Source organism: Microplitis mediator, chromosome 3 (genome assembly GCF_029852145.1).
Source record: "Microplitis mediator isolate UGA2020A chromosome 3, iyMicMedi2.1, whole genome shotgun sequence".
NCBI lineage: Eukaryota > Metazoa > Arthropoda > Insecta > Hymenoptera > Braconidae > Microplitis > Microplitis mediator.
The window spans coordinates 11,163,657-11,181,774 of record NC_079971.1 but is presented as its reverse complement, the minus strand read 5'-3'; the positions used below and the strand labels follow the sequence as shown (position 1 = coordinate 11,181,774).

The window sequence follows — 18,118 nt, the reverse complement described above, 5'->3', positions numbered from 1 at the left end:
TTGCTCAAAAATCGGGTTTTTCTGATAATTTTACTCTTGAACTGATAAAATACAAAACTTCCTTGTTTACTAAGGTAGAGAAAACCATAAAAGAAATGAAATATCCTTACATTATTAAAATAATTTCATTCAATGTACTTAACTATTATTAAAAACTCTATCAGTAACTGTAATGAGTAAATCAGTATTCATTACTATTGTTTATGTAAATCAACGTTGTTTCAGAGAACTTAAACGTTCCCGCCCAATATTTAATGAATTTAACAACCACAAGATGGCACTGTAATTCGAAATTAGTAACACTGTTTTTTTTTTTTGTGAAAAGTCACTAGATCTGTAGATAACCTAAAAATTACTGAGTGTTGACATTCCAAAGAATTGGCTGTACTATTATCTATATTTAGTCATTATTTTTAATTGTTTAAATAACTATTTAAGTGAAAATATGTCGACCCCTGAAGCTAATAATCCAAAAGGTTGTATTTGTTCGAAGTACCTGAAAAAAATGCCGGGTACTCCAAAACATATAACATCTGACAAAGAAGCTGAAGAGTTTTCAACTGTTTTTGAGTGTCTGATTGTAGTTGGTGATATTCTTTGTTCGAATTGTCGCGTAAAAAAATATAAAACAACCAAACTTGAAGATGATAATCAGGAATTATCGTTGGAAGATGAACCACCTTCAGATAGGAGTGATCTCTTAGAAAGAACAGAATCGAGTTTATCAACGATGACTTTATCTCAATCAAGTACTGATGATCCATCTATTCATTTAGATGTTGCCTGTGATGATGAAATAGAAGAATGTATAGAAGTTCAAATGAAGAGAACTGTTGCGACTCATAGATATTGTTGTGTATGTTCTGTCTCAAATCAAAATCTAGTCGTTGTTCCTCAAGATGCCCGTATGAAATGCTTTATAAAGAAAAGAATTCTTATTCCGAATGGGAATCGATGCTGCAGTGATCATCTCTTAAAAAAACGCTTTTATACGGAGAATTTGAACCACTCGAAAGTTTATTCTTATTGGAGTAACTCAAGATCTTTAGAATTGTCTAAAATGATAGAAAGTTGGTTGTAGAATGTGATTTGACACTTCTCGATAAAATGGATGATTTTCGAACAACTGATGAGCAACTTTTTATATTTACTGGATTACAACGTGAAAAAGATAATATTACTCCGGTGATTGATGAAGATAGCGATAAAGACTAGTCACAAATTAGGAGAACAATTTGATTTATCATTTGTAGTAGATTAATATATTTAATTGCAGTTTTAATTGTTTATGGATGAAATATCAGCGTTGAAATTAATAAATAAAAAAAATTATTTCAATAATGTAAGGATATTTGATTTCTTTCATGGTTTTCTCTACCTTAGGAAACGAGTAAGTTTTGTATTTTATCAGTTCAAGAGTATTAGAAAAACCCGATTTTTGAGCAAACAATGGTTTTTATTTTTTTTCAATATGGAGTACCATTTTTAAAAATTTCGAAAGGCCATAGATTCATAGGAAATTGGATGAGGAATTCAAAAAAAATATTTTCATAACTGTGTCGTAATGGTAAGATGCTTAAAAATTGAAATTAAAAACATAAACTCGTTTTTTTTTTAGGTTTTTGTGAGCCGAAATAGCTCCTATTTTTTTTTCGAGATAGCTACCATCAACCCGCAAAACATATCCAATTTTCAGATCAATTGAATAGGTACGCTCTGAGAACATCAATTTTTTCAAATTTTCAGTATTTTTCGATTTACTCCGAAGTGGTTATAGATAAAGACCTGAAACTCGCAGCATCGAAGTATCTCATGGGTACAAAAATTTCCTGAAAAAATGAGCCCGATCCCTATCTGGGGCCGATTCGGTATACTTATCGTCCCACGGCCTTCGGAAGTTGTTTTAATTTTGCTTTTATTATTTTACTAAATTAATTAAATTTTATTTTACTTAATTTTTGATAATTTTAATTATCTCTTAGACAACGAACCGTAAGTATTTTTATTTTGATTTTATTTTTAATGAACATTTATCCTTATAGCTCCGTCCCAGTTATTTCGCTCGGCGAAGGCTAAACAGGAGCGCTACTCTTAATATGTGTTATTTTGACATAACACAAACATATGTGTTTATATATGATTATATGGAAGCTTACATAATCTTATAAAATTCGTATAGGGATTTATATGATCTTATAAGAATTTTATGACAATTGATGTGATTTAATATCAAGTTATATATAACATTATAACAATACCAGGTTAAGTTTTAAATGCTTACATATAATCATAGATGATCATATAAAAGCCCATACGATCTTGTAATATTCTTATAAGAATTTCTATAATTTTAGAAGGATTTTATAATAGTTGATATGAGTTTTTATAAAGCTATATATGAGTTTATAACATTACCAGATAAAATGTTATAAAGTATATGCAGTCATATATGATTGTATAAAAACTCATATGATCTTATAAAATTCTTATAATAATTCGTATAATCATATAACATTTTTACAAAATTCCATGTAACTTCATATAAAGTTTGTAACGTCATATTTCTTAATAATCGATAAAACCCAATAATTACTCAGAAAAACTTTACTCAAGAAAATTACTCGATAACTCAAAACTCAAATTACACGAAATCGGGCTACGTTACACTTCGCCCACCGATCACCTCTCTCATCTTCTCCAGATCCTGACCGGCGTTAGCCGACTTTTATTTCCCCGGTATCGGCAACCGGTCTAAACGTACACGTAAATTAAAACCTAAAAACTATCTCCTTTGGAGATGAGAGACATGTGGAGAGAGGGTCGCGGTTCTTCTGATGCGGAAGAAGCCGATTAATTAAATTAATACGAAAATTAAATAACAATAGAAAACTGAATGACAATACCATAAAGATGACGCGAGAGTGACGTGGAGGGCCCAAAAGACCTGCGGTCTAGTACTCTCGGTCCATCAAACAAATAAATATCTGAATACAACATCGGGAACCTCTCTTTGATGACGAATCACAAAACTATATACTCTACTAGATAGAATATAGAATAAAATATAATAAATAATACGGTAATTCACGACATTAATTAATACGACAGACGTCTCCAAGAGCACCATACCCAGGGCTACAAGCCCCAAAACGACGAAAGTCTAGGGTGGTGGTCGAGGTCCACCTTGGGGACTCGCCGACTCACTACCGCTTATTCCAGGACTCCAAACTCGACTACTGGGTTGACTCGTTCACGAGCGACGCCAAGTCTCAACTTCCTTGCACAACGGTAGTTACCAAACTGTTCCACGATAATCTCCCACTCTAACTTGCTCACTCCACTCCTTCTCTTCCAATCCCACATTCTCGCTTCTCCATCCATTCTTTTCTTCACAAGCATACTAGCCATGGACTCACGGGCCTTCCCGGAATGTCACTCCCCGTGATATCCGAGGTTAGCGAATTTTTGGCTTCCTTGAACATCGCAAACGAGGCCTGCCATCGCCCCAAATAAACGTACACGTACCCCAGTTAACTCCGGGTACCATCACGAAGGGGCAGCGACATCTCAGTCGCACCTCCGCGATCACCACTTCAACCCCGAGGGCTAAGCCTAGGCCTAGTCGTCATCACTGGTCGGGAGGCACGTTATCTTGGCCACTATCCGTGACACAGCTAGACATCTCCCGTTAAATCCACGCTTTATCACACAGACACTCCAAAACATACCACATACCGTACACGTACACTATCGCACACTTAACTTACCATACACACTTATACTCCATATAGTCACCTCACTATCTACTATAATCACAGACTCACACCTACTCCAACCTTCAACTCCATCTCCTCGGCAATGTAATGTCACAAGTTATATATAACATTATAAAATTATAAGAGCACGTTTTATATGATTATAGATAATCATGTATGATCATATATGATCATATGAAATCTGATATGACCTTATAAAATTCTTCTAAAAATTCAGATAATTAATAAAAATTTATGTGATTATATATGAAGTTATAAATAAATTTGTATGATTACAAAAGAGTTTATTTAAAATGGTCATATAAAATCATATATGATTATTAGAAGTTTATATAGTTTTACGATTCTTATAAATAAGTTTCTATGTTCTTATAAGCAGGTTATCTTAAAGAAACTTAAAATTTTATATAAAACACAAATGTGATAAAATTTAATCATATTTGGTGCATTATTTATGTAGGACGTATCAATTTGATCATTTGATTTAAGTAATGCTATAGATTTTTTGAAGCTTATAAGGGTAAAGCAGACTAGAGAAGAAGACGGCAATCAAGAGATCATCAAAGTTGAGGAGCATTGAGGTAGCACATTAGTTGGATGGGTGACCCCTTGGCTAAATAGCAGTTAACCGATAGATTTTTTTTTTTTAACTTCCCACTAAGAAAATCGATGATTTTCGAAAATTTCGGGAAGTTATTGTTTTCACCGCGATTTGCGAAAATCGAAATTTCATCGTTTTGTGGTCCTAGGAAGCTATTCTGACTATTTTTAGAATTATGTCCGAGTGTCTGTATGTATGTATGTTCGTGTGTGTATGTGTGTGACCGGTCTATAACTTTTCAACTAATGAACCGATTTGGATGGTTAAGGCGGCAATCGAAAGAGCTTGTTAGCAATCAACTTTTCTGAAAATTTCAAATCATTTGACAGAGTAGACTCGAAAATATTGGCGAATTACGAAAAAAAAAATTTTTTTTTTTTTAGTTTTTTATTGATTTCTCAGAAATGAATTGAACGATCGACTTCAAAATATAACCAGCTCTAGAACTTAATAAGTCGCGTTAAACGCGACCTCAACCATCAAAATCGGTTAATTCGTTCGCGAGATATCGTGGAAGAAAGAAATGCTAAAAAACGGTTTTTTTCGAAAACAATGGCACACAAAAGTACTTTCGAGCTCGAAGAGCTCGAAAATGTATTCACATTAATGTTTTCGAGCTCCTTAAGCTCGGAAATAGCGGGAAGTTTGAGGGCTGGCCCGCAGGGTCAACCAATAGACCGATTTTTTTTTTGTTCATGCATGATTATAGATAACTATATATCATCAGATCCTGCCAATTTTGAGATCTAATCATATATAGGTAATTGTATATATGATTAGGTAAAATCATTTTTTCCCGGGTATATATAACTTTATATGATTATATAAGATTTTATAAAGTTATATAAGTTTTTATAGGACCAATTTCATTATAAAACTTTGTATGATTTGTAACGAGGTTTATAATACCTCATTATCATACCATGATGACGGTTACCGAGGGTATTTACCACATATTATCTGGTTTACCCGCTCTAGTATTATTTAATTATTATTATTATTACATAATCCCTCTCCATTCGCATTTTAAATGGAAGGGATGCGCACCACGTCGACGCGTAAGCATCGACGTGAATCTATAAAAAGGCCTGCGCGCCGATAGATTTCAGTTAAGCTTTTCTCATATACATTTCATTATGACTTTATAATAAAAACAGTTTATTCTTTTAACTCTCTTCTTAACTTTTTAACCACCTGTTTACGACTAAGTATCCAGTATTATTTAAGTATTCTTCTAAATAATAACATAATCATAGCCTGATATGATTATTCTTGTGTAAACCTACCTAAACTTCCTAGCCTACAGTACCTGCCTGTAGAAGACGGCAATCCCGTAAGATGTATACCTGCTACATCCTTTTCCTACAATACCTGCTTGTAGAAGCGTGTACCTGCCACGATATTTTCCCACAATACCTGCTTGTGGAAGCGTGTCCCTGCCACGATATTCTCCTACAATACCTGCTTGTAGAGGTGCATACCTGCTGCACTCCTTTCCTACAATACCTGCTTGTGGAAGCGCGTACCTGCCGCGACCTATCCTGTAATACCTGCTTACAGAAGCGCGTACCTGCCGCGATGTCCATCTACAATACCTGCTTGTAGCTGTACCAGACAATTGTGATACAGAGCTCACAATTGTCTTAATTACTCATTGATCTCATTTATTGACACCAGTGAACCAACAACTCACAGGTAAGTATAATAATACTTGTTGCGTAAATTTCAAATGTTCGCGCCAGAACACTTGACAACTCTACGCTCTACTATACCAGAGGTGCTGCTATCGACGCGCCCTCTGATACTCGGAATTTCAACTCGATAGCCAGCTACGCGGCAACTGGCATTATTCTACAACACTTGTGATAGAACACCACGTGCTACCAGTTTTTATTGTAATTCAATTACATCGTGTTAATTACTCTACATTATCAAGTACATCATTCTAATCGTAACTCGCTGATTCACCATGTATTTGTTATCATCTATATTCTTCAATTATATCCTTTTTTTCATATATAAACTCTGTGCTCATTGCTGTGGTGACCGCGTGTTAAACTAACGTGCGGGCTATATCTATTCACATACTCGCCATCTCGTGACTTTGCAGCCACAAATAATTTATTTCAATTTACAATTACTTTCATTACTCATCGCTTAATATTTACTCGTACTCGATGTCAACTGGTGTGACTGATGTCATCATTCAGTCATCCAGTAATCTTTAATCTCAAAAATCAATATCAAATTTTATTTGTGACTGCAAAGTAATTATTATACGTTCTGACTCGGCTCGCTAAGCATCTATTAAGTTCATACTCGGCTCTTACTCGTTCTCAATGTCGCGTATCAAAATTAATTGTGACAAAATGTATACTCGAACTATTGATGATATTTGTAAATCATTAATTGTTAATAATTTACTCTTTATTGCGCTCTTTTGTATAAATTAATTCACGTGTATGGTGCCGTGTAAATTTATAAACTCGTATTCATTAAACTCAACAAACTCGATCTTCAACTACGCTCTATATGTACATAATATAATGTTCATGTGTACGGTGCCATGCAATTTATATAAAACTCAATTAAACTCAAATGCAATCGAATAATGTTCAATAAGTGCTCTAATATGAACTCGTGATCGACTCTTGTACTCTACGCTATTATCTGTGATTTATTTTTATTAAATATGGACAATACACCAAATCAGTGACTTCTTATTTCTTTCACCATCCCGATCCAGCAAACTAAATATTTAATGTAGTTTTTAATTTAATATTTTACAATACTATTATTATACCTTTTATAATTTTTTGTGCTTCTCACTAGTTTGGCTTGCTTCGCAAACACCTGTAGTCTACTTTCTTTTTCTCATATATTACTGATATATAACATGCCCCACGACTCCCGATCCTTTATACGCATTTGGCGTATATAAATTTATGGCCAACCGGTCGTCTGGTCCTTACGAACCGGGTAACACCAGGATCAGTTACCGAATTATTAGCTTACTAGCTAAAAGGGACACGGGCCCGTTTAATTAAAAATGGGTAACGGACGGTTGATTCATTCCTACTAGAGGGGTGGACCTCAACTTCGTTTCAGATTTTATATGAGTCACTTTGATGTTTTAAATATGATCATTTAAGACCTTTTTTTCCCGGGTAAGTTTCAATGCAAATATGAATCAGAAAAACTTAAGTAATTAACAATCCTGTTGATTATTGAAATTGATGAAAAAAAAATTTTTCGACGAAATTTTATTCTTTGAAGTAACTACTTCAAACTATAACATCAACAAATTTTCAAGTTTACAAATTATAGTTAAAAATAAAATTTATACATTATGGTCTGTTCTGTTGTAGGTGGAGACCCTTGCGTGTGTCATGCGAAGACCCATTTTTCACATTCAATTACATTATTCAATAATTGACTCGGGTAGTCAACATTGTTTTATTGGAAATTATTTCTATTTTCAGAATCTCTTTTAGATTTTACTGTAACTATCCTGGTCCTTGAGATATTATCAAAGACCTACTTTTTTGAAAATCGCAATTAGTCAATAACTTTTGCAATTGTTCATGTACGAATATGGAACATGTGTACATTTTTCTAGAAAGCACTCATTGTAATCAAATTGTCTGATTTGTAAGTAGTATGTATGGAGTCAGTATGTCAGCAAGAACTAGACTTTTTTTATTAAGGCTACATTTTGCTTTAAAAAGTTGAAATTTTATTAATAAATATATAATAAATCCACTCACCGAGCATTCCAACAGGAAATTGGTTTGGTGTTTGAAGGTTTTCAATTACGCTCTGGCTGACTATCCAGACGTAATTTTCTCCAGTTATTTTAAGGTCTGCCGCAGCACTTAATATATGTATAGCTTCTTCTCTAGTAGCATAAAGCAACATAACTCTGGATTCACTTTTGACGAGTTCTAACAAATCTATAGCTTCAGTAACTAATATAGCGTTTAAGATTGTCAATTTCACCGTTTCTTGCAAGTCTGAAATTCGTTCCCTTACTGCTTGGATGAAGTCATCGTGACCCGCAATCTGCGATGTGACTACACTGAATTGATGCCACTTGTATCGCTCTAATATACTGAGCATAGCAGCAGTTTGATGCTCAAGTGAAGGTGCTAGTTGTAATTGCAAACTGGTTTGTGATGTGCGCTATTACGAGAAACAGAGTTTCAATTACTTTTAATGTTTTTGAGCTATTATAGATGGGATGTGATTCAAGTATGATATAAACGAAAGTCTTTCGAATTTGTAATTAAATTAGCAACAATGGGGAGGGCCGCTATATATATAGCAAAAAACTCTTGTAGCATTCGAGACGAAAATTAAAAAGATTTTTGTTTTGTTGAAAAATAAATTAAAATTTTTCATAGAACATCTAAAAAACGATTCACACTGAAGGCCAACCTCAAAACTTTAGAAAGCGTTGTTATTTTCGAACTATTCGTGCTCGCAAAAAGTTGAAAAGTCGAACAATTGATAATAATTAATACGGATTGTTATTTAAAGTTTGGGTTATAACTATGATTCATAAGTTTAACGGGTTTGAACTGAAATAATCAAAAATGATCAAAATGGAGGATCACATAAACTAGAGATTGAACCAGTGCGTTAATGTATGGAACAAACAAAAAGAAATGTCAGAATCATTGATTTTTAAAAATTTTTAATGATGATATTATTTAAACTAATGGAATGATTGCGACAATATATGTAGTGATTATCAAACTCTATGAAGGCAGAATGCCGGTATAAATTTTGGAACGCATGATTAATTACATTTTGCGATATCCGACAAAAATAAAGTACATTTTTAGTTTTAAAATTTTTTTTCGCCGCATTCTTACGAACTAATCAATCGATCTTGAAGTTTGAGACGCTATTTGGCGCAATTTTTCAGTCTTCAGCGCAAAATGATATTTGGAATCAGTTGATTTAGTGATTATCAATTGATTACAAAATAAACTTGTCGAAAATTTTTTTAACAACGATATCGCTTGAAAAAAGAGTCTAATTTTGATGGTCACGATATCATTTGACGTATTTTATTGAGTTCAAAATAATGCACTAAGTTATTTAAAACTGTTCGGTCACGAGCTTAATCATTCTGCAAAGCTTCGTGTACTTTCCCTACGTACAGGAGCAGCCGAACTCGCTACTGACTTGAATGTCAGAATAGTGCCGGGTCACTCGCAATCTGGGCCCGACACCTGCAATTTCTTGCTCATAACCGTGTCAAAGCGGCATGAGAACCCGCTACCAGTCGACCAATCGAATAATTCGTCTTATGTCAGCGTGCTCGGCAGCCAATAAGGAAATTGGCTGTTAACTACTTCCTGTTGGCGCACTTTTAAGACAATGGAAAAATTCGTCTTATGTAGCAATGCTGCCACGTCAGCACTGAATGGAAACGCCGGATCAAAATCGCTCAAGCCAGGATTGACTTCGTAGATCGATCAGTACAAAAACAGCTATCCGTCTAATCGCTTCGCTCAACATAAATTATCTCTTTTGTGATATTATTCAGAACCGCTACGCTAAATTCTATCAATAATTAGACAGTACAATAAGGCTGCTATTTATTGAGTGGAAATTGATTGTTACTTGCATATAATTAATTATCAAATTAATTAGCGCGTTATTAACCGCTATCAACCGCGTGTCGAATTATAATTACACGTGGTTCTTTATTTTTCGCATTCTCTATCACGTAATCATTTAGTCGCATTCACTATAGCTATTAAGTTCTAACAAGTTTAAGTGTAATTAGTTTGAATAAGTAACCAAATTTTTTATTTATAAAATCTGTGTAATTTTTAATTGTTTAAAAATCCTCACGCCTAAACCAGATCCTCTTAGTTTATTCGCTTATTTTACAAAAACATTATTTACAGGACAAAAATAAATAAATTTATTTTATAATCTAAAAAACTATAGCTACAGCAAAGTGAATTTATTTAAAAAATTAGCTTAAATCTGTTACGTTCACATTGGTATTTTCATTATCAGTCTAAAGGAAAATGGTATTGTGCGAGAAAGGTAGTGTGTATTGCGTAACGATAAAAAGTTAGATGTGAAGAGCGAAAAGTAAATTCATAAATTACGATCTGGGAAAGATGAATTGACTAGTTAATAGTTGTGTTGCGCGGGGGTGGTAGTAAGTATTGCGAAGTGATGAGAACCCAGCAGGTCTGATGGAAATAATTAAAAACAAAATCATTCAAATAGCGAAAATAATCTAGAAAATTTTGACCTGTATAATATGATATGACTAATCAAAAAATAAGTTTTTTTTTTTTTAGTAAATTCATATTATACTGGCCAACATTTTTAAGTTTAATTTTTGTATTTCATTAAGATATTTTTTTCAACTTTCCGTGAAAGGATCTTGGATCTGGTCATCAATCCTAGGTCAAGCTAATATGAACTTATGCTCATATTTTGCTATTATTATATTATGGTGGAGGATAGGGATGTTACGAAGCGTGTGTATGCCTAAAAGGGCGAGAAAACGGCCTCCGGTGAGACAGAGGTGGACTTCGGTCCCGTTACATTAATTGATTTGCAGTACTCACTACCACCCTTGCACAACACAATTTCGTATAGTTGCTATGAAATATTTATCAAAAAAAAAAAAAAACAGTGCGAAAATTAAAGGTTCATTCCTACAAATTATGAATAACATGAGATTACTTTATACAATAATTGGAGAACTGGTGGCTCATTTTCATAAAGTACTTGATTCCCTTTGAAATTTTGCACATCAATACTTTTAGGATTGATAAATAATAAAACGTATGTTTGGCTCGTGGTTGCCATGAAAACTGTTTGATTCATGATCAGTGTACAATTTAATAAAATTGAAGTAAATTTTGACGATAATAACGGAATTAATTATTTTTTGTTGTGTCAAAATGCTATATCTTTGCATTTTTAATAACAGTTTAAATTATTTTTATTCGGCCCTAGTCTTTCGACCAATAGACCGGAGACTCAGAAATACTTTTGGAAAGAGAATAGGTTTATTTTGTTTTAAATAAATTATTTAACAATTTTGTGTTAATAAATATATATTGTTACAAGATTTAGATCGCTGAATCGGTTACAAACATTTTAAATTGATCTTTATATTTAAAGGGACATTTCAAATTTGAATCTAAAATTTTATTTATTTTGTTATACCTGTGTAACATTCTGACTAAATGTTAATTCCTATTATTTATTATTTAATTAAATACGAATTAAATATTTTCCAGGTAGACATCATTGGAAAATCTATAGACCTCCTGTGATGTCACTGTTCGACTCTTATAGTTTTTAAATTTTGTTTGAAGCGTTTAAATTCAAATAATACAAAATTTAAAATAAATTTAAGTATATTCTCAAATAAAACATTAAATTTAAAGTCAGTCGATCACCGGGCACAAGTCCGGGGCCTTAGATGTTCGTCAGCTGATTGCCTGTTCTGTCCCCGCAGATCCAGTACAAAAAAAATAACAAAATTATAAATCGTCCAACGTCGCATCTCAGGTTACCCTAAAGAACATCGCCGAGGCCCGGGTCACATGCCTCGTCATGAGTTCAGACTACGGGCCACGACGGTGTTGGTGAAAATCGCTTATCTGCTTTAGTTACTCTGTTGAAGAATTTTTCTTCATCAGAGTGACCAAAGTTTTATAATATATTGCCTACAAAAAATTCGAAAAATTATATTTTAATATAATTAAAGCCAGAACGTAACACCTGTTTTTCTGAATTAATTTTTGATGCTCTCCAAATTATTTACTGACACTAATTTAATATACACACTAACACTTTTCTTTTTCTTCATCTTTTAAAACGTGTTTACACCTTGATGCACATTTATAGTTATTTATTATAATCATAATTTTCTTCCTCTATATCAAGTGACTCCCAGCCTGCTCTGATCTGTCGTTACATGTTTTAACTATCTTTAAAATATATCAGGTGGCTACCAGCCTACTCTAATTTACTATTATCTATTACCCAACCGTCCACTTTGGACCAATTTTTACGACTGACTCTCTTAGTTAAAATTCAGAGTCCCACAGAAAATGAAGAGGCGTTTCTTTATTATTTTGTTCGAGGAAAAATCAAGTCTAATAGAAGATCATCTTGGCCTTAACTTTCCTCCTATTTGTTTTAGGGCCTAATGCTTCGGGGGTCGCACCATCCCCTCCGCATTAGTTCTAGGCGTGTTCTTTTGCCCTCTTCCTAGCTTATCTTTCACTTAAACAACTATGTATTTAGCAATTTATTTATCTATTTATTTATTTATATATTTACTTATTCATTTATTTATTTACTTGATTGATTTTTTATTTATTTATTCATTTAATTATTTCTTCAATTATTCATTCATTTGTTTATTTATTTACTCAATTATTTTTTTGATTATCTATTCATTTGTTAATTTACTTAATTATTGATTTATCTATTCATTTAGTTCTCTAGATACTACTTATTTCTTATTTTGTTTTTCGTTTTTTTGAGTTTTAATATTTAAATTTTGTTTAAATAAAATATTTCCGTTACTTCCCAAAAGTGATCTGGAACGTTTCACTTTTGGGTCGGAGCACTCCCATAAAGGGAGCAAGTGGAGCAGCGGAAACATAAATTTTCTATCTTATTACCACTTTTATCAATTTTCGTAGAAAAACTCTTAAAAATGGTGTTCAGCCTTATCACGGGAGTTATGCAGCCGTCCTTTGTAGAGAACCCCTGCACGGCTCTCACAATACTCTTTCTCACAGTGAAATTCTAAAATTGAATTTTCTCTCAGTTATTTTGGTTAATAAGAGCATTTAATTTAAATCATTTTATTCAGAATGTGTTAAGCTTTTAAGATTTTGTAATTATATTATTAATCGTAATGAAAATGATCGGACATAACATTTTAATGAATTGATTTTACCCGATGTTACGGAAATCAGTTATAATAAAAGAGTCGCCGTGGCTCGCGAGTAGTCGAAACAGATGGAAATGCATGAGACTCGGACCACGACGATTCTCTCACAGGGAACCTAAGATGCAGCGTCAACATTTTGTCAACTCTGTTTGCCTTATTATATTTTTTATAACGACTATATAGTCAGTCTTACGAGAGAGCTCATGGAGCTCGAACCTCTACTCTCCATAAATAATTAATAAACTACAATTAATTCAAAATTAATTTAAACTTATTTTGGGGTGCCATGGCACCCCCAACATATTCACCTACACCATGGCCGGTCCATAACATTATTACCACCCAGGGGCGAGCGCTTATTAGCAGTTCTGTCCTGTCCTATAACCCTGAGCGCTCAACAGCAGTTCGGGTTTCCTGCCAAGTTTTCTACCATTTACCTGCTGCTATAATACATAATTTAGAGACCGGGTCGTGAAATAGTCAAAATCGCAAAAATAAAATGAAATCAATAATTTATAAAATATAAATTTATTTATTGTTTTCTTCAGGATACAATCCTCGATACAATATTTTCAACTGAGAGTAGTAAGGTAGTATTACATATCAGGTGTCTTGGATTCTAATTTTAAGGCAAAGTTTGCAGAAGGCAAGTAGATTTTTAACTGAACGAACATTCCATGACTCTAGAAATTTTAAAGAAATACGTTGGGTATCTTCATCAAAGCATTCTGCCAAGTATTTTTCCCTGGCTTGTCTGAAGGTGGGGCACTTGGAAATGAAGTGTACAACATTGTCTGGTTTATTCAGGTAACAGCATGGGCAGCTTTTGGTGGGAGATAGTTTCAGCGATGATTTACCAACAGTGATGGTGCTTGCGAAATTGGAGGCCAGCCGCAGCTGGGATATTATTACGGCGAGATGATGGGGCAGCACTTCCAGAGCTTGTCTCGGTGAGAAATGTTGTAAGCTGGACTCATTAAATGTAAATTGACAGGCCGTGGATGCACGGTATCTACCCAGGTCTAGGGAGCGACGATGGTGTCTATATTCTTCGATAATTTGCGTTTTTTTCCGTTTATAGTAGTTGGCAGTCATATTATCAAACACGTGTACTTCACCAATGGAGTTCAACAGGTGTTTAAGTTGTTGGACCCAGTTTAGGCGATCTGAGTAGAATGGAGTGGCTGTCAAGGCAATGAGTTGTTTCAGACAGATCTTGGGCAGGCGATTTTCTTGCATTTCCAGGATTTTAATGATCCAGTTGATAGCCGCTTTCAGAACAGCAACGGAAATATGGTCCACACCAAGCTCCAGGCGTAGGGCGTAGTCGGTGGTACACATCGGAAGCTTAAGGAGACGTTTGGAAAAAAATAAATTGGCGGGCTCCAGTCACTCTAGATTCCCTGGTTTCAAGCTCCATATATGAGCGAGATATAACATGGTGGAGCAGGTGATGCTCTTGTGAAGTTTTATCACGCCGGGCCAAGCGCTGGATTTCAGTTTGTTAAGAATAGCAAGCACAGTGCTGGTGGCGACCTTGCTCTTCTTTATGGCGTCGGAGGTAGCTAAGTTGCCCTGCATAGATGTGCGAAACTTTATCTAACTTTTAGAGGTGTTTTTATACAGATTCATGAGGAATTTCAACATCTTGGGGCTAAGGCCAAGGCGGTCTAACTTGGTCCAGAGTTTGGTATGGAGAACAGAATCGAAGGCCCTCTTGAAGTCAATAAACAGCGCATAGGAGCTGACTCCTTTAAACCGTGCTTGTATCAGGAGTAGTGAATGTACAACAAATACGTTGTCAGCGCAGCCCCGGCCAAATCGAAAACCTGCCTGTTCTTCGGGAATAATGCCATTCTTTTCAGCCCATTTGCTAAATCTATTATGTAATATTTGAGTAAAGGTTGTAGTTACACAATTAACCAGAGCAATGCCGCGATAATTACCTGGATCCGCTGCGTTACCTTTTTTATGCAAGATGCACATGATAATCGCTGACCAGCTTGAAGGGACTACTCCCGTGTTGAAAATTTTGTTGAACAGTGAGAAAAGGAATAGTAGCGAATTGTATGGGAGTGATTTGAGGAATTCGTTTGAAACTCCGTCTACTTCGGCTGCTTTATTCTGTTTGGCTTTGTCTAAGCTTTCTAGGAGTTCTTCTACCTTTATTTCAGCGTCAAGGTCGTCGTTTGACTGTGTTGTAGGGGTGAAAGAGAATTCCATCCTGGGAGGATACACCTTGTGGTAGAACTTCTCCCACTCTTCGAACGGTATTTGCTGTGCATGAAATACGGACCTGCGGGTAGAACGAATGACACTCCAAAAGTCTGACGAGTTGCGAGTATTAGAGAATTTTAGCTGTAGCTGTTTTATGTAATTAGCCTTTTTTCCAACTAAAAGTTCGTGATACACAGATTTGGTCTCGTGATATTTATCCCACAAGTGCCGATCATTTGAAGATGATTTGCAGAGTTTTAGACAGGTGCCTACAGTTGTTTTTGCGGAGCTGCACTCGTTATCAAACGAGGGGTTAATTGATTTCTTGCAGTTCTTGTGAGATGGCTTCGTCATGTTGCAGTTGGAGGTAGCGGTAGTTATGGCTATCATCAAGTTGTCATTAAGTAGACCAGTTGATGATGCTGTGAAATTGGCAGTAATAAAGGGAGACCAGAGCATTTCATGCGAATATGAATCTTTGTTTAGCGGCTTCCAGCGGAGTGAAAGGTAGCCATCTCTGTGTTGAACTGGTGCTGGTGCGGGTGTATCCTGGGAGAATAGTTCAACAGTGACGAGAAAGTGGTCTGATGTAGACCAAATAGGATCGACCCACATGTCTTTAACATGCTGAACACCGAGCATGTCCACCCAAATCAAGTCTACTGTACTCTGGCCGTTCTTGTTAGAAAAAGTGAACTGTCTCGAGGCGTCGCCACTGGATCTGCCATTTAGGAGAACAAAGTTGTTTGAATCCATGAAGTCTTGAAGAGCTTTGCCTCTTTCGTTAGTACAGCAATCATTAGAAGAACGGTGCTCCAAGAGAGAAGTCGAAGCTAGGGCGTTTGGGTCGAGTTGACCTAGGGATCCGAGTCGTGAGTTTAAGTCTCCAGCTATGATGGAGGCGTCAAAGTCATAGGAGGCTTGTATATTTAGCATAGTAGATTAAAGAAGTTCAAGAACAGGTATGATGTCGAGGCTTGGAGGAAAGTAAACAGATGCAATTATAATCGTAAGTTTAGAAAGTTGTAGCTTTGATATTATCCAGAGGTTAGTGGAGTTCAGCAGTTTAGATTTTGTATTAAGAGCTGTGAGAGACAAAAGACCACCGCTTGGCCTGCCAGGACCTTTTGGTTTAGATACTAGTGATGAAAAGTGATCTCAGTGACGTGATAGCTCTGGTGATAAAGACAGTTCAGTGATCCACGTTTCAGAGAGGCCTATGAAGTTTAAAGTAAAGAGCTCGGTGAGATTCAACAAGTGCTTAGATCCACGGATGTTCCAAAAGGTGAGTTTGATATTAGGAGACGTATAATTTAGACGTTTTTGTGCTGATCCGAATCGGCGTTTTTTGGCCAAGATGAGCTGGGAGAAGTGTTTTACGGGCCGCCAGGTGGGAATGCTGACAAGAACTGCGGGAGAGGCATCCTGGTGTGAGTGGCGGTATTAGGAGTTGAAGTTAAAGTTGAAGTTGAAGCTGGAGTTATGGTTTTGGCTTCCATGTTGTACTTGTAGGGGATGCCATCCACGTAGACCTTGAGATGACCAAATTTAACACTTTTACCCACAGCTTTTTGATTTTTGCCATAGTCTCTTAGTTTTTTTAAAGCCAAACCTTCTTCTGGAGTTAGATCGTGGTTGATGATTACGGGTAGCTTGAGGGTTTTCTTCATGGACATTACTTGGGATTTAAGATTATTATCAATAAATGTAGCCTTGATTCTGTTTTTCGATTTACCGATTGGTACGGCGCTGGATACGCAGTTGTCTAAGTTGAAATGTTTGGCAATAAAGTTGTTTACCGTATTGAGGACATTATCATTTGCTACCTCAAGACCACTGATAATGACGATGTTTTTTCTTAAGTTTTTTTCCACGGAGGAAATCGCTGTGCTGGCAATTTGTTGACTGAGAGAATGAGTAATAGCCGGATTGCTGGAGTTTAAGTTAAGTGCTGGGGGTTGGTTTTTTAAAGCAAGCAGACGTGGTTTGATTTCAGACATTTCAGCGTGCAGGGCCTTGTTCTCGGCGTTGAATTCATCCTTGACAGCTTGGATCAGAAGGGTGTTGGAGTTCTTGACGGCCTGAATCTCAGCGCTCAGATCGGTTTTCAGTTGGTTTAGGTGAGCCCGGTCCTCCTGGCGCCAGACTTGCATTTGGTTGAGAAACTCAGAAAGAGATGGACCATCATTATTGTTAGCACCCATATCAATACTGTAATCAACGCTACTTACGTTTAATGGTGAGACTGCGCTCCTACGAAGGAGGAGAAGAAGATAAACGCCTGTGTTTTTGCTTGTGAGGTGGGCTGTGGTGGTCTGGATCCCTGAGTCTCTTATTTGAGTAGCAGCAGTATAGATCTATCAATGAGCCAGTCGAGTTGTTCTGGTGTCTGGCCAATCTTTCAGCGTTAGTGAATTAACCCCTGCGATGTTTTGGGGTTGGGGTTACCTCTGGTTTTGGAGTTTTGAATATGAACACTGGAGTTTTAGAGGTAAGTGGAGTACGAGAGCTTTTGGGTGTATCACCTGAATTATCGGTAAGCTCTGTCAGAGGGTTAGCTTCAGC

The 18,118-nt window shown here is 35.6% G+C and overlaps 1 protein-coding gene across 9 annotated transcripts in view; it reads right to left on the bottom strand.

Moving 5' to 3' along the window:
• LOC130665417 (glutamate receptor ionotropic, NMDA 2B) overlaps window positions 1-18,118 on the bottom strand; it is a 1,452,633-nt gene that overhangs the window by 1,090,343 nt on the left and 344,172 nt on the right. For all 9 annotated transcript variants that reach the window (XR_008989544.1, XM_057465786.1, XM_057465780.1 and 6 more), the window contains one exon: window positions 8,145-8,559. Coding sequence is in view for 8 of the 9 variants with exons in the window: in XM_057465786.1 (XP_057321769.1) it covers window positions 8,145-8,559 (415 nt within the window). In the remaining variant the exon portion in view is untranslated. The remainder of the gene's footprint in view (window positions 1-8,144; window positions 8,560-18,118) is intronic.